This window comes from Onychomys torridus, chromosome 13 (assembly GCF_903995425.1).
Source record: "Onychomys torridus chromosome 13, mOncTor1.1, whole genome shotgun sequence".
NCBI lineage: Eukaryota > Metazoa > Chordata > Mammalia > Rodentia > Cricetidae > Onychomys > Onychomys torridus.
The window spans coordinates 22,628,088-22,648,183 of record NC_050455.1 but is presented as its reverse complement, the minus strand read 5'-3'; the positions used below and the strand labels follow the sequence as shown (position 1 = coordinate 22,648,183).

The window sequence follows — 20,096 nt, the reverse complement described above, 5'->3', positions numbered from 1 at the left end:
GTTCCTCACATGAAGTTCCCTTTTCTGGCTGTGTCAAGTTGACAATGGACCTGACTGATACAGAGTGTCTCACTGAAACTTCAGTTCACCAACTGACCAGAAAGACCCTGCGACCCACCAGTCTCCCTGGCCCAACTTTGAGACAAAGGCTGAGGATCCCAACTCAGGTCCTCCGCATGCGCAACAAGCCTTCTTCCCAGCCCCAACTACCTATTATTTTGATGCTTAACTACTCCATTATTTTTAACCATCTTGAAAGTTTTAATGCTTTTGTTTGCAATTCTTGGCCATCACCATCACACAATTCTAACTAAAAAGCTCTATGATAATACATATAACAGCACCTCAGCCATTTTCTTGGAGTTTAAATTTTTTTTTTTTTAGTTCTCTACTTCACAAGTGTTCCCAGGCTCTGAAGTCATGTTTTAAAATTGAGATGTACCACAGAGAACCGTAGCTAGCCAGCAAGAAGGAGTGCTGTGCCTCGGGCGGGAGGCAGGGCATGGTGACATTTTGGAAACAGGCTCAGCAGGCAATGGGTGGCTACAGGAAAGGAACTGGCAACCGTGTCGGTCATAAGAGGTGTGGGGCAGACAGAACATGTCCTTGTCGTCCTTGTTCTTTATGTTGGCATTATGCTAGCACAAGGCAGCTGTTCCAGAATGTCCAGAGCAACCCAGACCATTTAAACAGTGACTACAAGAATTCATTTCAAGGAGAAATAATACTCAGAAAGACTTAACGATCTGCCCTCGAAAGGCTGACTGAGTTCATTCAACACCAAAAGGGAAAACACCATTCAAATTTAATTAAAAATTCTCAGAATTGCTATGAAAGGGGGGTAGGGAACAAAAGCACCAAAGTTACAGCAGGAGAAACACTGAAATATACAGAGAAAGGTGACAGGACCTGGAGATAGGTTACACAAGAGATGACAGGGACCAGGAGATGGGTTACACAAGAGATACAATTGTACCTGTAATGTATTTACCACAAACTTTGCAATCTTATGACAGGGACCAGGAGATAGGTTACACAAGAGATACAATTGTACCTGTAACATATTTACCACAAACTTTGCAATCTGATTTCTGCCCCTGTGCTTGCAGCAGCCAGCCTCCACACAGGCTTTCCACTGTGTGGTCTGAAAGAATGTGAAAGGTTAGAGAGTGTTCTCTCTGCCTGACACTGCTGCCGCCATCACCGGTTCCTCTCCCTTACCACCCATTGCCTGCTGAGCCTCTGTGTCCACAATGTCAGCATGCCCCGCCTCCCTCCCCAAGGGCAGCATTCCCCCTCATTCTCTAGCCAGCTCTCTGTGGTCCATCTCGATTTTCAGATTGCCCTGAGTTCCCAAATGTCCCACTTTTCATAGCTGTCTATAGCTTTTTGGTTGACAATAAGCTATTTCAAAAATGCCAATAATTTCTCACAAGTTCAAACTTGCTTTGCTTTCTGTGCATGAAATATTTAAGGAATGGGTTTTAATTTTTTCTCCTTTTAAGTTAACCCTTAGTTTCAGAGCTATTTTGATAGTTTGTTTCAAAGATGTTTGGCTTGAATGTGGTAGTGAAGACTCGAAACCAGAATTCTGTGGTTGGGTAAAACGATAATTTAAAAACAGCCATCAACTTAACTTTTCAGGCCTAGAATAGAGACCTCGGGCCTTTGCCCCACTGTTTTAAGTGAGGTACCCTGTCTGGAACATCCCTGACAAGACCCATTGTTTCTTTAATTGACGTAACTCCAGCATGTGGAAAATTCTGGTGCTAAGAACATCCATGTCTCATGCACTGATGGACACTGGGGTTTCTTCTGCCAGCTACCTGCGGTGTTACTACATGGAAGCAGACTCACTGTGATAAACCGAAGAGCAATAGCCACGAACATGGGTGGAAGCAACAGAAAGAACAAGCAGAAACCTGTGGGCTTCACATCACAGGAAATGAATGGAATGGCAATCAGGGAGCAGGGGGATGGTTTCATTCACAGAGATGAGGGGATATCGCTTTGTTTCCTATGAAATGAATAGACCTGGTATGTCATTACACAGAAAAGAAAAAAAAAACCATGAGAACCAAGCTCCTACTTTTGTGGAATAAGATGATACACATTAAGCACAGACAAAGTAATGTAGTTTCATGAAGACAATAACACATTGAGCCGAGGGTGCCTGGGAGAGGACATGGACAGCACAGGGTTAGCATAATTACTGACCTCCTAACTACAGGTAAGGAGAGTAGATGTTAGGTCACGGCACTGTGCTACCCAGTTAGAAGGTTCAGCAGCAGGAAGAGAGATCGACGGTCACTTGAACCAAGGATTGGCAATGATCAAACCAAATGGCCCGATTCACACTGTTGCCTGCAATCAGGCAAAATGCAGTGGGATGATTGGGCAGTAACAAATCAAGACGAACACTAGGATTTGGGGAGAAAACCATTAAACAGCAGTGTCACCAAGATGATAAAATACTGGTGGGCACTGCCACAGTTCTAGGTTAGTACTAGAGAGAAAGAAATTTCTGCATATGCCGACACAAGACAGCCTGAATATAAAAGGGAAGAGATATGTGAATGTGGAAAATGATGGCACTTGGTCATAAGAAGTTCATTCTTGCAAGGCACACAAGGAGGGCTCCCTTCAAAATAAGATCATACTTAAAGTGAAATCATTCTTATTTAAAAAAAAACAACAACAACAACAACCCAGGAACATTGGCATACATTTGCATGAATGTATTTTAAAAGATTTGTTTATTTTTACATGCATGAGTGTTTTGTCTTCACACAGCCAAGTTCACCAGTGCTTGTGTCCACAGAGGCCAGAAGAGGGCATTTGATCCCCCTGAACTGGAGTTACAGATAGTTGTAAACCACCCTATGGATGCTAGGAACTGAACCCAGGTTCTCTTCAAGAGCAGCAAGTGCTCATCCATGGAGCCATCTCTCCAGTCCTGAAATCGCCATCGAATAAAAGCAAACAACAGACTACCATGCATCTAAAACATAGCATTCCATGAGGAGCGAAGACAAATATTAAGAACTAGCGGTGAGATAAAAGCAGCAGAATGGATAGTAATAGTGGGTCAGCCTCCCTCACAGACACAGCTGCCCCAGTTCTCAGCCCATTCCACCACCCCCAGAACACTCCACACACCCCAGAATACATTCTCCACCCTGTGGCCACATCACACTACACAAGTCTCACCCTGCACAGAGCAGAATGGACTAGAAAGGCTGGTTTGACTCAAGCTGAGCCAACTGCAACTTCTATCTTAATGTCTGGATTGAAGAGCAAGTGGTCTTCACATCTACTTTGAGGAAGACTCAAAAGTTGATATGGTGACATGTTAATACAGTAACAAGATTCTGCCCTCATGTCACGTGATGGAAAAGAGAAGAGAAGACGTTGGAAAGAAAGTTCAGCGTGCAAAGGGTCCTGATGCCTCCAGCGGCTTGGCTGAGTTTCTCCAGAGACCTCTGTAAACGTCCAGGAAACTCAGCCCCCTGCCGTGTGTATCCTGTTACTTTCACTGCAGTGAAGGGTAAGATTGCACCACAGAACAGTTCCTTGGAAGATCATCCCATTTTAGAAAAGAACCAAGTGTCCTGTCAGTAGAAGAGCATGTGAAAAGGGGTTACGTCGAGGGACACCAGTGTCTCTCCTGTTCACATCTCTACACTGGCCTGTGTAATATACATGTGCCACTGCACCAGAGAGAAAAACACGTGTGTGGAACCAACATCAGATCACAGAGCTGGATACACGAATGCATACAAAGCTGGCTGATAAACTGCAAATACCTCACATGGAAGGCTGACCAAGACTCACCTGTGACAGCTAGGCACACACCCCAAATCACCCAGATTTAAAACGTTTAGTTGGTGTAATATATAAAATATACAAAAATGTACTGAATTTTCATAAGCTGAACGTAACTGTGCAATCAGTTTTTATCTGTCCAGAATTACAATATCAAATAAGAATCAATCGAATCAGTCTACAGTAGGTCTGCTCTTTTGAACATGGCTCTGATTTGTATGTTTTCTGGGTCCTTCCCACAAACATGTCAGGTTGAATGTTATGCCAGTTTTAGAAGAGGAAACTAAGGCTTAAGGAATTTAGGGATATTCCCAAGGTCATGGACAAAGAAACCAGACTCAGCTCTGTCTCTCCTAACTGCTGCCTGGCTTATTTGGACAACGTGATGTGTGTTTGATAGCAAAAGATTCAAAGAGTAAAATAAGTCTTTAATATATATACAATATTGCCATTATTGAACTTAGACCTTACAAAACAAAACCAGTAATTACAAGAGACACTCTAGGCATAGACTTAAGAACAGGGATTGGAGGCAAATAAAAACATGTTTTAGAAACATGAGCCAGAAAACAAGTTTTACTGTGGTGAGTGGGACTGGGTTCAGGGACGAGGGACGGGAGATCCAACTGAAGTTGAAAAGGTAGATATGAGGCGAGAATGAAGGCAATGAAAACTGTCCCTGACTTGGCAACCTAAGACACCAGGGTGACAAAATTATCTAGATTACGTTTGCTTTTGTGTAGAGTGAGAATATGAATTTGATATTCAATATTCATGTAACCAGGACTGATGTATGTCATGGAATATTATTTTAAGGTGTGTTACATCTGTTGAGGCTGTGGAACATTTGGATCATTTGCTGAATGATCCATAGATGTGTAGCATTCCTTTAACTCTGTGAAGCTGTGTTACTTTGCCCATTTAAAATACCTGAGGGTCTAGTAAAGAGCTGAATGGCCAACAGTAAGACAGGAGAAAGGATAGGAAGGGCTGGCAGGCAGAGAGAATATATAGAAGAAGAAGAAGAGAGAAGAAAGAACTAGGAACAAGAGGAGGCAGGTGGGGGGGGGTTGGGGTGGGGGGGGATCAGGGGCCAGCCACCCAGCTACACAGCCAGCCATGGAGTCAGAAGTAAGGAATACACAGGAATAGAGAAAGATAAAATCCCAGAGGCAAAAGATAGATTGAGTAGTTTAAGTTAAAATCTGGCTAGAAACACACCAAGCTAAGGCCGGGCATTCATAAGAAAGAATAAGCCTCCATCTGGATTGATTTGGGAGCTGAGTGGTGAGTGTCCAAAGGGTAAAAGAGCCAAGATTAGAGAGGAAAAAACAACAGATGTACATTGTTAACAAGAACTGCTAAATGGTCTTATAATTAAAAACAAACAAACAAACAAACAAAAAAACCCCAAAAACCTGGAGCCAGATACTGGGGTGAGAGCTGAAAGATCAGAGAGGCAGAAGCAGCCAGCCACTAGTTCTTACCTACCTCTACAAAATCCTCCGCCTAGCAAGCTCCTCTCTCCACCCTGCCTTATCACTTCCTCTCTCCACCCAGCTCTATCACTTCCTGTCTGTCTGTACAGACCTCCAGACCTCTACGGTTAACTAATGGCTAGCTCCTCCTTCTGATTTTCAGGCAAGCTTTATTTGTTAGAGCACAAATAAAATATCACCGCAGTACATGTAGAGTAAAATTTTATGGCATCTTTTCCCAGTGTTTCTCTTTTCTCTCATCTTCTGTCTCCCTCCCTCCCCTCCTCTTGATCTGCGTATCATGTACATGTAAGGATATGTTCCTGTGAACATATGTGGGGAGATGGGGAATGTCAAATATCTTCTATAGCTCACCTCCTTCTTTTTTATTTTTAAAATCATAGTTGTTTATTTAGTGCGTGTGTGGTTGTGTGTGTGTGTGTGTGTGTGTATGTGTGTGTGTGTACACCCACCCATGTGCCATAATGTATGTATGGAGAATAGAGAAAAACCTGCAGCTCTTTCCTTCTACCATATAGGTCCTGGAGGAAACTCAAGTCCTCGGACTTGGTAGCAAACGCCTCTAACCACTGGGTTGTATTGTCATCTTTGATCTTATTTTTCTAGACAGGGTCTCTCAGTGAGCCCAAAACTCACTGTTTCTGCTCAGGTGGCTGGCCAGTGAGTTACCAGAGTCCACTTGTTTCTATCCCCAGTGTTGGAGCTAGAGGCAGTGTACTAGGTTTTAACATATGTACTGGGCAGTGTACTAGGCTTTAACATATGTACCGGGCAGTGTACTAGGCTTTAACATATGTACCGGGCAGTGTACTAGGCTTTAACATATGTACCGGGCAGTGTACTAGGCTTTAACATATGTTCTGGGCAGTGTACTAGGCTTTAACATATGTACTGGGCAGTGTACTAGGCTTTAATGTATGTTCTGGGCATCTGAAGTCCGCTCTTGCTTGCACAGCAATGCTCTTTCCCACTGAGGCACTCCCAATCCACACTTGTTTTTCCTGTAGGTGAAATTAGCGGGATGTGTGTTTGTATTCATTACATGGGGTGATTTCTTATGATAACTAACTGAATAGCAGCATAATTAATGTGGGGAGAGTGTATGGATTTTTTTTTTAAATTAATCATGGTAAACATCCTCCCTTGAGACCTGTTCTGTATGCTCAGAGAATAATTTGTTTTGGCTTTATACTCAGTAATGACTCACTAAAGTATCCTAGACAGTCACCAGAGCTGGAGAGATGGCCCAGCAGTGAAGAGGGTTTACTGCTTTTCCAAAGGACCTGAGCACCATTGCCAGGACTCAGGTAGGGCAAAATCCAGCTATAGGGACTCTGAATGTCTACAGGGACCCTCCTCTGGCCTCATGACATACCCAAGCACATGTACATATAAATATATAAAAGTAAATATTGGGGGAAAAAAGAAGCCAGTGACTATATTGGAAGACTTTAGCCAGCATAGTTAGACATCTGTTTCATCTAGATAACAACTGCCTGAAGTTCAGAACAAATACTGAAATTTATATATTCATAAATGGCATTTGCTTCTCCAATTAGTTCATAAGGTTGTACTCCAATATAAAATGTTATATTTTATAAAATGTTACCTTATGTTTTTCCTCAGAACTAGGGTGGTCAGACTCATTCTTCTCCAAGTCCATTGATTTCATATCTTAATGGAAAGGCAGTAATCTCTACTTTAGGCCTATATTTACCTTATTCAACCTTCTTCCATCTCTAAACAAACTGAATAACACAAGGAAACCAACAAAGAAATAAGCTGAAAGAATGGGGAAGGAGATGTTGATGAGCAAGTAACAATGCTAGAGCCCAATATGAACTCAAGAGAGAATGTAAGCAGCTCCACATGCCTATAGGGGTGGCACATCCTTCAGATCTGAGAAACTAGTTTGCTATGCACATTAATTCCATATATTTTCTTGCAGTACCCCATACCCCTTTTCCTGTATTTTAGAGCTCATCACACACCTGGACTTCTTGATGCCTTTTACAGGAGGAGGTGACCAATACTTTAACCATACATTGCTGCTATTTCTTACTTACAGCAACTGCCTCCAGGATTTGCTTCACGGCATCTGCAGCATCACGCTCACTATAATATCCCTTTTCCACAATCCTGGGAAAAAAGAAATACAAAATGCTTCTCAGACACATACATTTAGTTGAGCGGCTATTAAAGGGAGTTAATTAAATCAACGTCAGAGAAGATACATCTAAACAATTGCAACAGCCTTTTCCAACAGCAGGGGAAAGAGTCCACAAACTGCCATTCAAAAATCCTGGCTTTGCTAAGAAAATGAAAAACATTCATTTTCTCTCAGCTTAAGCCACCCACTCTCCTTAATGAGAGGCAACCTTCTTATTTTAACTTTACATTGTAAATGATTTTAAATGTATGCCAAGTAGATGTTATACTATATATACCCCAATGACAAATCTACAGCCAATCTTTATCTTTGTCTATTTACTTTCTTTCCTATTTTATTATTTTTAAATCAAATAGCAGCTCCTCAAACAATAATCTTTTCAAATCATCACCATAACCACAATGTCATACCTATGAAATACAGTAAACCTTTAGTATTATCAAACATGCTGCATTGCAATTCCCCAAGTAAATGAACATGTTAAATTTTTATTCATTAGAATTCATTTTTAAATAAAATTCATGAAAGTTGGGTGGTTATTTTTCAGAAAATAACTTCATTTTGTTTTTGTTTCTTTTAAATGTTACAACAAGAAGCTATGCATTCTCAAAGCAACTGAAATTAATAACAGAATTTAAAACCTCTAGTACATGTTAAAATTGGAAGGGAGAGGAGAAGGAAATGTAGGACATAATAGTTATAATAAAAATAAAAAATAAGAAAAGTCCTTAAAGAATATAGTTATTAAATTTCAGAAAGGTACATGATTTTATTTTCCACCCAGCTATTCATAAAATTGACAAAACAAAACCTACAGTCTCTTAAAAGAATGAAGGTAGCATATCCTAATATCCACCACTGTTTTATCACTTAGACACTTAAAATTTATTTTATTTTTCCTAATCATGGATGTTGATCATATTCACTTCTCCAACACCTCCTGGATATACATCCCCTTCCTTACCTATCCAACAAGCTGTGTGTCTGTCTGTCTGTCTCTCTCTCTCTCAACTCATCAAGTCCAATTTGTGCTTCCCATATACAGTCTGGACGTGTGACTTTCCACTAAAGTGACAGACCGACTGAAGGTCACGTCCTTAAAGAAAGTTGACTCTCCCTCTCCCAGCTGTTACCAACTGTCAACAGTTCCTCAGCAAAGGGTCAGACTTGATGTTCAACTCTCCTTTCCATGCTAGAATTGTTGTCTATGCTTGAGAAGTTCTAGTGCTAGACACAAGGTCAAATAAAACGAAGGATTATAAAAGCTGGGGTATTTATTACTTGCTTACATCTACTTACAAAACTGTCAGTTGAAATAAGTTGTTTTACACATACATGTCTTGATTGATTTAGTTGTGTTGGGGTGTGTGAATGGGTGTAGGTACTGTGACACTCCTGTGGAAGTCACAGAACAATTTACAGGGACTGAACTCAGGAGGACAGACTTGGCGGCATGAGATTTCACCTGTGGAGCCATCTCACTGGTCCTGAAATAATTGTTTAAACTACACTTTCTGAAGATTTAAATTTTGAGTCTGAGAGAAGAGGGAAGGGTCTTCTGTGATAGAGAAGGCTGAGCACCTTGACCACCACATTATCACCTTCTCCGTTTTGTGCTTTATGTAGATTTTATGACATAACCACGGACCACCATGAAGGTGACTGCTGTCTTTCTTACAGAGTCTACCTGCAACCTCCGGGTTTCCATGGTTGTTATGGTAGAGGAAGAGAATTGTTACAAAAAACAGTGCAGGATGACAATTGATAATTACCTTTCTTTGCAACCTTTCATTCTTACTGTGAGGTAGGTAAAAAAATTACTTCATGGCTTTCAAAACCTTTGGATTTCCCTCATGCCTGTTTACTGTAGGATAAAGTTTTATCCTTATAAAAATCCTTATATTTCTATATATTTTGTAACACTTTATCACAACCATTTTGTGGCACTCCTCCAGGGTTAGCTTGTACAACTATGCACAATTACTTCTAGTTGTCTAACAAATACCCAGTCCTTAGAGGTCTCAGTACCATTGGGAAAGGCAATGCTTTACCAGTTAGAATTTCCTCATTGTACTTTGGTATAAGTCTCAAGCTTTGACCTAGATGAAGTGTTTATGTGTATTTATTTGGGCATAATATAGGTTAAGTGTCTGGTATGAACTGAATCTTTGTATACTCTAAAACTTAGTGTGTTAAATCCTAATTTACCTATGGACCTGTTCTAATGACATCAGCTCTGAGGAAGTGGAGTCTTTGGTGGATAATTGGGACACAAGGGTGGGGCTCTCATAAGTGGGATTAATGTTCTTATAGAGGAGATGTTATCCCTTGTACCACAAGGAAAGAGCATCTTCAGAAATCAGCCTCTCACCAGAAGCCGATCTTCTAACAGCTTAATCTTGCACTTCCCAGACCCAGAATTGTAAGAAATACATTTCTGTTTGTCATAAGATACCCAGCTTAAGAAATTTCCGTATACCAATGTTAATGAACTAGTGCAGTGTCTGGGCTTACAAATTATTATATGAATGTCCAGGATGGTTTGGATGGAGGAATGGCAATCAGTAAAATAACTCATCTAATTAACAGAGAGGGTGCATTATGACAGATGTATTCACTCATTCGATAGGTATCATGGAGTGACTGCTGTGTTGGGCACTCAGGAATGAACAAGACACACTCTCTGCACTGATGGGATTTCTCTGTCTATAAGGAGCAGAACAATCAACAGTCTAAATATGGTGGTACAGGCACTGGGGACTAGCTAGAGAAGTCATGGCTGGAATCTTGTGGGTGGAGAGATAGCTTGGCTCAGAGCTGGAAAATGAATCTAAGTTTCCCAGACACAATAATGAAGGGAACAGGGCAGAGAGTGTATGAGGGGTACAGTATCAGACAGGTAGGAAACTGTTCTTAAAAGTGGAAATAGGCTACAGTGGGAATTAGAACCAGAGGATGGGTGGCAATATCCATCAATATGCCTTAATGTCTAACATACACCAGGTTCTTTCCAGAAGTAAAGAGGATAAGGTTTGATTTGGTCCATGGAGGACTACAGGTAATAAAAGAATTATCATAGATCTATACACTCATATACAGATATATGCGATGACAGAGCTTATATGATGGAAGGGTTTATTAATTGTCTAATGAGGAGCAGCAGCATCTCCTGAGCAGGTGCAAACAGAGCAAAGACACAACGTTCTGCTGCCCCTCTACCTCATCTCAATCCGAATCCACACACCTGATCTCCCCCTCTACCTCATCTCAATCTGAATCCACACACCTGATCTCCCCCTCTACCTCATCTCAATCCGAATCCACACACCTGATCTTGGCTTCTATGACTCTCCCTCTGATGCTATTCTAGGATCCTTCTGCTAAAAGGAATTTCGTTCCCAGACAGTTTTTAATCTTTGTCACAGGGTTAGGTTTCTGGGCTTCAAACATATCATTATAAATATTTTATAAGGTGAGCTGTCTGCCCAGTCCACTTGAGACTGACTACTTAAGGTTATAGCAAGGAACGCTTTATCACAAATGTTGGTTTCTTATATGACTCTGATAGGAAGTGAAGATATTAATGGCCAAGCAAAGGAAGACAAAGGTGATGTGTGGACACAGCCTCTGCAGGACTTGAATCATTCACAGAGCCTGGCAGCAAACACTGCTCATAGGAGTCTATCAATAATTATTCACAGTATCACAACTAATCGTCAAATGAATGGATGTCAGAAAAATTTCAGGCTGAGGCCATCTGGACAATCCCTTGGCAGATGTCACTTATCACCAGGAGCAAATGCATAAACATGAATCCCATCCCAGCCACCTTAGCCCTGGCCCTAGAGGGAGATCTTATAAGTGCTCCCTATAAGCAGGGCTATAAGCTCAGAGCCACATAGTTTCAGATGTGACTATAATAATATAAGATTTTCTGTGAAACTTATTTTAAACAATATCAAAGTGATTCAAATTGAGCAAAACAGACTACCTGATTCATGAAGTGACACACATACCATTATAAAAGTTAGCTGGCATCTTTTTAAAAACAGCAATGAAACTGAACATGTCTGGGCAGTCAAGGGTTTACATCTCTATATAAAATGTACTATTGACATTCAATTTCAAAAGTAATGAAAAGTATTCAATTACTGTGAGGGCTGTAGACCTAAAAAGAAAAAAAAATGGGAGATCATTTTTTTTCCCTTTTTTTGTCTCTATATTGAAGCACATTCATTTTCTTGTTCTGTAAAATAATTGGAATGTGGTTAGGATACTTCCAGAATCTTAAGGTCATTTTTGAAGGTCCAAGCCATATGGCCTATCTACATGAGACAATTCCACAGCACTCCATCGCTGGCTAGATGGCTCAGCGCTAAAACAAAATGTCTCCCAGCACCTTCATGGCAACCTTGACCCAGAGGCTACCCTGGGACCATACTTCCTACAGGATGAGGAGAGTTGGGGAAAAGAGCACAGGGCAGCTTCCCCAGGCTCACTGCTACAATATCCTCTGCCTCAACAGCCTTCTTCCTAAAATACTGTGCTTTTCCTTCCCCTCCTCTGTGCGGTCCATCCTGGCCTCTTCTCCCTAGCTGATCTATTTTTCCTTCGTCTCATATATTTTTTTTTCTAATTGTGGGATAAGGACAGATGGGCACTAAGTATTTTCTCTGACGATCTGGTTTAATGCACACGGGTGCATTTGCCTCTCTCAGAATAATTGCCACAAATTGAATTGAGCACATCTCCATCCAGGCACTTAGCAGAGACACTGCAGCTGAAGAGCTCAAATCTGATCATGTCCCGAGGCCTCAGACTTCCTGGCACACAGATTAGCAGCTCTGCTACCCTGTGTACCAATCACAGCTCTTTCTCAAATGGCAGGACTATCAGGTAGCTGTAGGTCCATGTGACAAAGACACTGGACTGATGAAAATGTGTAGCAAAGACTGAATGTCAGAAGATAAAAGCCCCAACATAACACGAGATTTAGGAATCAAATCTCAGTGGATAACTGTACAGCACATAAAATTCTATTAAAGTGAATACTTCTGTGTCCCAGTATAAACATATTTTTTCTTCATAAGCTTCATTTACTGCTTTTGCACCTCTTTTTATTGAGGACATCTTCATTTATATGCTTTCTTCAAGAACCAGAGGTCATTAAACTCATATATTAAAAAACATTTGCAAAGATACCAATAGCATCTGCTATGTGGGAGCACTAGGGAGGAGGGCAGGTTGTGGATCCATGTGGGTCCTGGCTGGGGAGTTGCGTTTACAGGACAAAGAGGAGAGCAAATCAAATTGCAGGCCAGGGAATGGGCCCAAGGGATTTCTAGTTCAAATCTTTCATACTAGAGATGAAAAGTCTGATCCAGTGACTTCATATAAATTGCTGGAGAGTACATTGTTTACTCAACCATTCACTTGACAAACAGCTTGCCACTGCTTGCTTTCTGCCTTGCTCAACATTTGAAATGGAGACTAAGAAACAAATCACCACCCCACCCCCTCCATGCGCTGTGCTTTGGGGCTTTGGGGTATCACTCTGCCCAGGAGGGCCCTTGCCTCTATCCTCTACCTGCTCCTTTCTAGTCCCACATTTGAGATTTATTTCTCTTCTAATATTTTTACACCGTGGCTGTCTTTATCAGTGTCACTATAATTTTGTTTGGAAGCTGATGATAGTATTAGAACTATCAGAATCCAAGTCAGTTTTCCTTCCTTGTTTTCTAGATTTTTGGGTTCCTCAAGCATGGAGGCAATGTGTGATAGTCAACATTAGGGCAATGAAGCCAGCACAGTGGGGAGATGCAGGGTTATAAGTGGATATGTTTAACATGTTTGAAAATATGTATACTCGCACTAAAAATGTTGAGTAGCTTTTGGACTTCCCTAGTTAAATTCATGCCTCAAAAGAAAGAAGGGGATGGGTTAATGCCGGGTCGTCCTTTGCTATGGAAAAGGGAATGGTAAGGTGGCCAAGGACAGAAGTAATGGAAAGGTAGGCAAGGGGGATGTTCTGAGAACTGCTAGGAGAAAGCAGTGCAAAGGAGGAGGAGAAATCATCGCTGACTAACTTAGCGGGGAGCCAGTTCACAAAGGCAGGGAGGGGGCGAGGGGAGACAAGACCTAGAACTGAGGGGAGAATGTTGAGTTCCTCTTGGCACACAGTGCACTAGTAAATGCCTAGCCTACCATTCATAGGTTTTTCATCTCCACTGATAACCTGGTCATCAGTGTGGCTTGGGTCACAGGAGTGTGCTGAATTCACCTAACTGGAATAGAAGATGTTTAAGGGAAAGATGGAACTTGAGAGATGGAGAAAGGAGAAAAGACTCTGGGAAGAGATCAAGGAGACACATAACCAAAGAGGTGGATAAGAGCCCGTAGCAACAGATGACGTCAAGATGTTTCTGGAATAAGGGAAAGAATGCCATTGGCCCAAGTCAACAAATAGCAAATTCAGCTTCGGTGGGCACTCAGTTTTCCATAGACACTTCGGTTCTGGCGCTTGCCTGGTCCTTCTGTATGTCACCATTTCTCTCTTCAGGGGGGCTCATCGCTATTCTCATCAATGCTGTTAGGAGAGAAAGACCATGTCTCTAACAACACCGGGGCAAGAATCTGTCAAGTCTGAACTACTTGTGATCCAATCTGCCCCCTTCCCCAGGCCCAGCAAGCCACTGCACTGCTCTGGGTCAGGAAACGTCTGGCCCTCTCGGAAAGCCCACACAGTGGAAATTCTACACTGTGAAGTCTTCTGTGCTTGTTTTCTTCAGTTGCAGAGTACCTGAGGTCCATCTGTGTTTTAGAGAGTTTCTCACGACTGGCTGACAGCTGGTTGTACACTTTGCTCTCATTCAGTCAACAGCTGACGGCATCTGTATTCTCCTGTAATATGCCACACTTTCTATGCAGGCATCCACAAGGACTGCTGTATTGCCCCCAAGGAAGAACAAAGGAAAACATACTAAACTTGCTGAAAATACCCAGGCTATTTTTTTTTGGTGTGCTGTGAGAACAAAATCCCCTTCCTTCTCCACCCTAGGAGGCTCAGATTGCTTACCAGCATCCAAGAAAGAACAAATTTATAGGTAAGGTGTAATTGTATCTGTCAGATTAAGAATTCCTTCAACTATATGCTTTCCAAAGGTGTCTAATCTTGGGCAATAGAATTTCTGCATCCTTCACCTTTCTTTCTGCTTCTGAGGTAAAAAAGCCTTTCTCACCCTAAACAACTCTCTTAGACTCCCCAGGACACCCCTAGGGCTTTCTTTGGAACGTTGCTCCAAACACAAGCCTTTCACCCAAGGATCTCACCTGCTTCATGTAGGTTCCTTTCCATTAGAAAATTAATATGTTACCAGGGCTTCATCTGAAATAATAAACAAGTCTCTGTTTATCCTATGTACCTTTCAACAACCTCACCTCCATTCTTTCCTTTACCTCCAAGTTCCTACAAAGAACACATTATATGTTTGCTCTGAATCAGAAGACACATTTGCTCCATGTATAGCCACAAAACCACATAATGATACATATTTGAAATATCTATATCTAACACAAGTATATGCATATTAATTCTCAGATTAACCTAATATACTAGTAGGCCATTGTGACACTTAGTAATAATTGTCACCTTGATAGAATCTAGAACCCCCCTGGGAGACAGACCTCTAGGCATGTTTGTGTGGGCTTATCTTGACTGCATTCACTGAAATGGAAAGATGCATCCTCTGTGGATGGCATCATCCATGGCTGAGATCCTGGAACGTGTAAACGAAGAGAACCATGCAGCAGCATTCACTCATTACTCTTCGCCTCTTGGCTGCAGACACAGTATGACCTGAAGAGTCACTCCAGGCTCTTGCTGCCTTGACTGTCCTGCACTGACGTACTCTACCCTTGAACCGGGAAGCAGAATAAGCTGATTTTGTACTTTATCATAGTAGCCGAAAGAGAGATGGAGATAGAAATAATGTTATACAGCTAGTCTGAGATTTTATTTTGGAGTATGACTACTGACAGCAGCTTACATAGATGGAGCATGATATGATAGAACAGACGTGCTAGAATAATCACATGCTTTGGGAAACGGCAGGGCTGAGTCAATCTTCTCTATTATAGATCTCTGAGTTAGGTGATTTCATGGAAGTTAATGGGCTTCTCTGATCTCCAGTTTTTTGGTCTGGAAAATGTATCTAAGAAGACCTGCTTTGTGTATGTGTTGCTTTGAAGAGGTCTTGAAAATGTACCTAAGAAGACTTACTTTGTATATGTTGTTTTGAGCAAATGACCCATTTGCTTTGCAGGCTGCCTTGCAGGTGGCCAGGATTCAGTGAGTACAGGACATGGTTCTCAAGGTGACTAATTATCCTTTATGGACAATCAGATATAGTAGAACTTCACTTTGGAGGATTAAATTAATGATGAACTTTAGCACAATTTTCATAGTGCCAACTTTCCTAAATAGGGTTAATCCCATTATCAACCATGACACCACCCTGATGAAACAGAGTAAGAAGTAATCCTTATTCTGGGATATTTTAGGGAAGTTTCCTAAAAATTCAGTTAGTCTCAACTGTATTGGTTAAAAGTCTTGAAATGTTAAAGTAGATGGATATACTAGTCATCAGTAATTGATAGCAATTCACAGACTAAGTGCATGAAATATAATCACCCTTTTCCCTGTTTATAGGCACTTTGTGATTTACTAAAAGAACATGTTAAGTTGTAAAAAGTGCAGAAAAATAAATTTAGAGTAAGAGACATAAAATTCAAGCATGAGTTTCCAAAACAGTAATATTTTCTTTAGCTCGTGTCCCTGGGGGGAAAAAAAAAGCCCCACAAAGCCTGAATAGTGAATGGGCTAAATACAGCTTTATACAAGACCAGCCCATACGACTTGAATTTTCCACAAGAAAAATTAACTGTAGTTCATTCTTTTGGCTATGATGTGAGACTGAATTTCTTCAGAAAGACTGTGGAATACCTCACAGAAACTGGGAAAGACAGTGTGGCTGCTGAATTCAAGACCATTTATCTTAGTAATTCTGGATAGATGGCTCAGCCATTAAAAGTTAGGTTCACAACCAAAAATATCTTTACTAATTCGAGATCTCCATATCTACACAGCAAAGGAACTCCTTTTCACTCTGTTTTCCCCTGAAAGTTAACTTTTTATAAGAGGAAAATAGACTAGTGTTGGTAAAAGGATTTTCAAACCACACTGGAATGTCTGTGTTCAGCTTTGGTGGTTGGGCAGGCTCCTGGCAAGAAAATGAAAACACACTAAATAAAACAACCTTACCTAAATACTGCTGGCTGGAGAGGACACAGACCCTAGAGGAAAACATTCTACTGCCATTTTCCTAAACCAATATACTTTTTAGCTGTACTCTAAACACTGATCCTTGTACCTACAGATAAGTAGAGCTCTTAGCCCTCATCAAAGAGGCTTCCTTTTGGAGCAGATGGAGAAGATCACAGAGATCCACAGCTAGTCAAAATGGAGAAAATGAGTGATCCCAACAGACACATGTACAGAAGAGGGGTGACAGGATTGTGAGAACCAGAGGAACAGGCTGCTTGCTCTAAGATAGTGACTTCTAGACATCACAGGAGGCTGCAACTACAGAGTGTCAAGAATATGATTGCTTATAAAAAGACCTACATAATGACAATACCAGTTGACATGTCAATATGGCTGGGAGAAATCTCACAAGATTTCACTCTAGATGAAGAATTACAGGCTGAGAGATGAAGAATCTGTTTTCTCCAGAGATGAGCCCTCTAATAGGTTATCCAATCTCAAGTGGCCTTTAAACACGTCTACATAGCAAAGGAACTTTGCTGTGTATGTGAGCCAATAATGTGAGCAAAGTACACATGGGGACACTTAATAACTTAATAAACTCAGGAGAGAAAGAGAGAGATGGGGAGGAAGGGAGGGAGAGAGAGAGAAAAAGAGAAAGAGAGAGAGATTAATATTAAAGAAGGTGTTGATTTTGAGAGGGAGTCAGTGAAGCGGAGACATAGGGAGTCAGAGCAGAGAGAAGGAGGGGTGGAAACGATGTAAACAAAATACTTAGGTATGAAATGCTAAAAAATTTACTAAAAGCATTTAAAACTCTGGCTCAAGACACAGAGGGCAACATGGAAGTAAAGACTTCATTCCAAATCCAAGGTCAAAGAAGGAAGCACTGTCAGCAGAGCAGCCTGCCCTCAGATGCCCTCTCTCCTCTGGAGGCATTTCCTGGTGTTGAAGAAACAGTGGTCAGGCTGAGAACCTGCACAGAGCTGAGGGACACAAGTCAGCATGCAAGGGTGTCGAGGAAGAAAGGTCCTGCTAAGATCACCTGGCTGAAAGTGGGGATCTTTAAAGAACCTAGAGATCCACTTGGTCCTGCCTCAACTGAATGTACCATGCTTAGCTGTCTCCCCAGGGGAGAACTTACCTTTTTGGAGGAGGGGTGAGGGGTGGGCCTGGGAGGGAAGGTGGGGAGCGGGCAGTTGGAGGAGGGAAAAGAGAGGGATCTGTGGGTGGTATGTAAAATGAATTTAAAAAAAAATTAAAAACCTATGGATCGCTGGCATAAAACAGAAGGGCCTTTGGGAGGCTACCACTGAATCAGTCCAGTGCCTGTTCATATTAAACTGTTTTGTTTTGACATTAAGATTAAAGGAAACCTCCTTTCTTGGAAGAGTCAACATTCAAAGCTTTGCGTTCTAAAAGTCTCTCTATACAGTGTTTGGCATTGGTGAACAAAACTTCTGAGAAGGTAAGCGAGGACAAAGGGAGTCACAAGGATTTCAGGTATTGGAGTTTTACGACAACATTGTGGGGAAATGTTTAAGTTTGATTAGAAGCCCAAGGATTCTGCTGGGTTGGCTGTGAAGTAAAAATCATTTCCTGAGAGAGAGAGAAATGGAAAGGTTACCTGAAAGTGTTAGAGTTTGCTCTGTTAGGAAGACAGATGTTAAGGTTTTAAGAACTGAGATAAGATTGAGAAGAACTGAACTCTGGGAGCTTTCTTTTACACATTATGTCACAATTATGTGGATTTTTATTTTTACATAAAATGTATATATGCAGGTATATATGACTTTTCTAAGATAGAAAAAAATTGATTTTATTTCAAAATCCTGCATCATTTATCTGTGCATTTTTTATTTAAATTCAATATGAAATGCAGATTTCACGTGGATTTGACTGTTTAATTTTCCATAAGCATCACAGGACAGATCTTTTACTCATAAAACACAACCACCTTGACTCTAATGAACTAATTATCACCCAATCAATGGCTCTGACTTCATTCATTAGTTACTATTAGAACCACCACTAGACCAGGAACAAATTCCCATCACTGCAATTCAATCAATTAGAACTTGGCCAAAGTGCACAAAAACAATATTAGCATTTTCTCAACTCTCAAGAAAAAAAGCCAATAGATTGGCTAATAATGCAGAACTTATTTCAACTTGATAAAAGGTAGGAAAATCTGTGAGTTAAAGACCATTATGAAGAATTCTAGTTATGTCAGCTGTGCCAACAAGGTGAACAATATTCAAGGTAAAATCGATGTTATAAAGTCACTGAGAGCTTGCACAGTGGCAAGTCAGTCTTCTATGAAACAGGAATACTTCATTTATTTCTACAAATGAAATTTATCAACAGCATTTTCATTCTTATGTCTTTTTCCTAGAGCTGAATTAAACTTCATCCCAAATTCTCTCCCGGAAGCTTCGTGAAAAGGGAAGAAGAAACTCTTGATTACATTAACTCAAATGAAGAGAGGTGGTAGGTAAACCATAAGAACTACTGGTAAGAGGTGGTTCCAGAGGTGGTAAGTAAACAGAAAGAACTATTGGTAAAAGATAGCTTCCATGTGGGATTCTTATCTGCAACTATTTATAATGAAAGAACATGAGATTTCTATCTAATAAACCATAATTAGCAGAGAAATATGCAAGATCTCCTTAGAGAGCTCTCATGGCTCCAGAGCCAGTAGGATCTTACTTTAAATATATTACTGTACCTAGACAAAGACCATATCACAAAAACATTCAGTTAAAGTGGTGTTATTAAAGGGACCATTATAAACGAACACTGGTGAACCCCAGAGAAATCTTGTCTGGGCACATGAGAACAAGATGAGTTTAGAATAAGATACATCCTTGTAGTGAAATTGGTGTAACCTAAGATTTCTTAGCAGTATAGAACAGCTTCAAATTTGTTCCAAAGCTCAGGGAGGTTAAGTACATCAGTCTAGATTAGCTTACTTTGAGTGGCAGAGTCAAGATTCACAACTGTGAGACTGTCAACAAACTGTCACCAGAAGGTTACTCATACATGTGCATATCCTTATTATTAAAATAATCAGCCAGGCGTTGGTGGCACACACCTTTAATCCCAGCACTCGGAAGGTAGAGGCAGGCGGATCTCTGTGACTTCGAAGCCAGCCTGGGCTACCAAGTGAGTTCCAGGAAAGGCGCAAAGCTACACAGAGAAACCCTGTCTCGAAAAAACAAGAAACAAAAACCAACAAAACAAAACAAAACAAAACAAAACAAATCAGAAAGTCACAGTT

At 40.9% G+C, this 20,096-nt stretch overlaps 1 protein-coding gene across 5 annotated transcripts in view; it reads right to left on the bottom strand.

Moving 5' to 3' along the window:
* Positions 1 to 20,096, bottom strand: part of Camk4 (calcium/calmodulin dependent protein kinase IV) — a 229,501-nt gene that overhangs the window by 64,744 nt on the left and 144,661 nt on the right. For all 5 annotated transcript variants that reach the window (XM_036205167.1, XM_036205166.1, XM_036205170.1 and 2 more), the window contains one exon: positions 7,391 to 7,463. In XM_036205167.1, the coding sequence (XP_036061060.1) occupies positions 7,391 to 7,463 (73 nt within the window). The remainder of the gene's footprint in view (positions 1 to 7,390; positions 7,464 to 20,096) is intronic.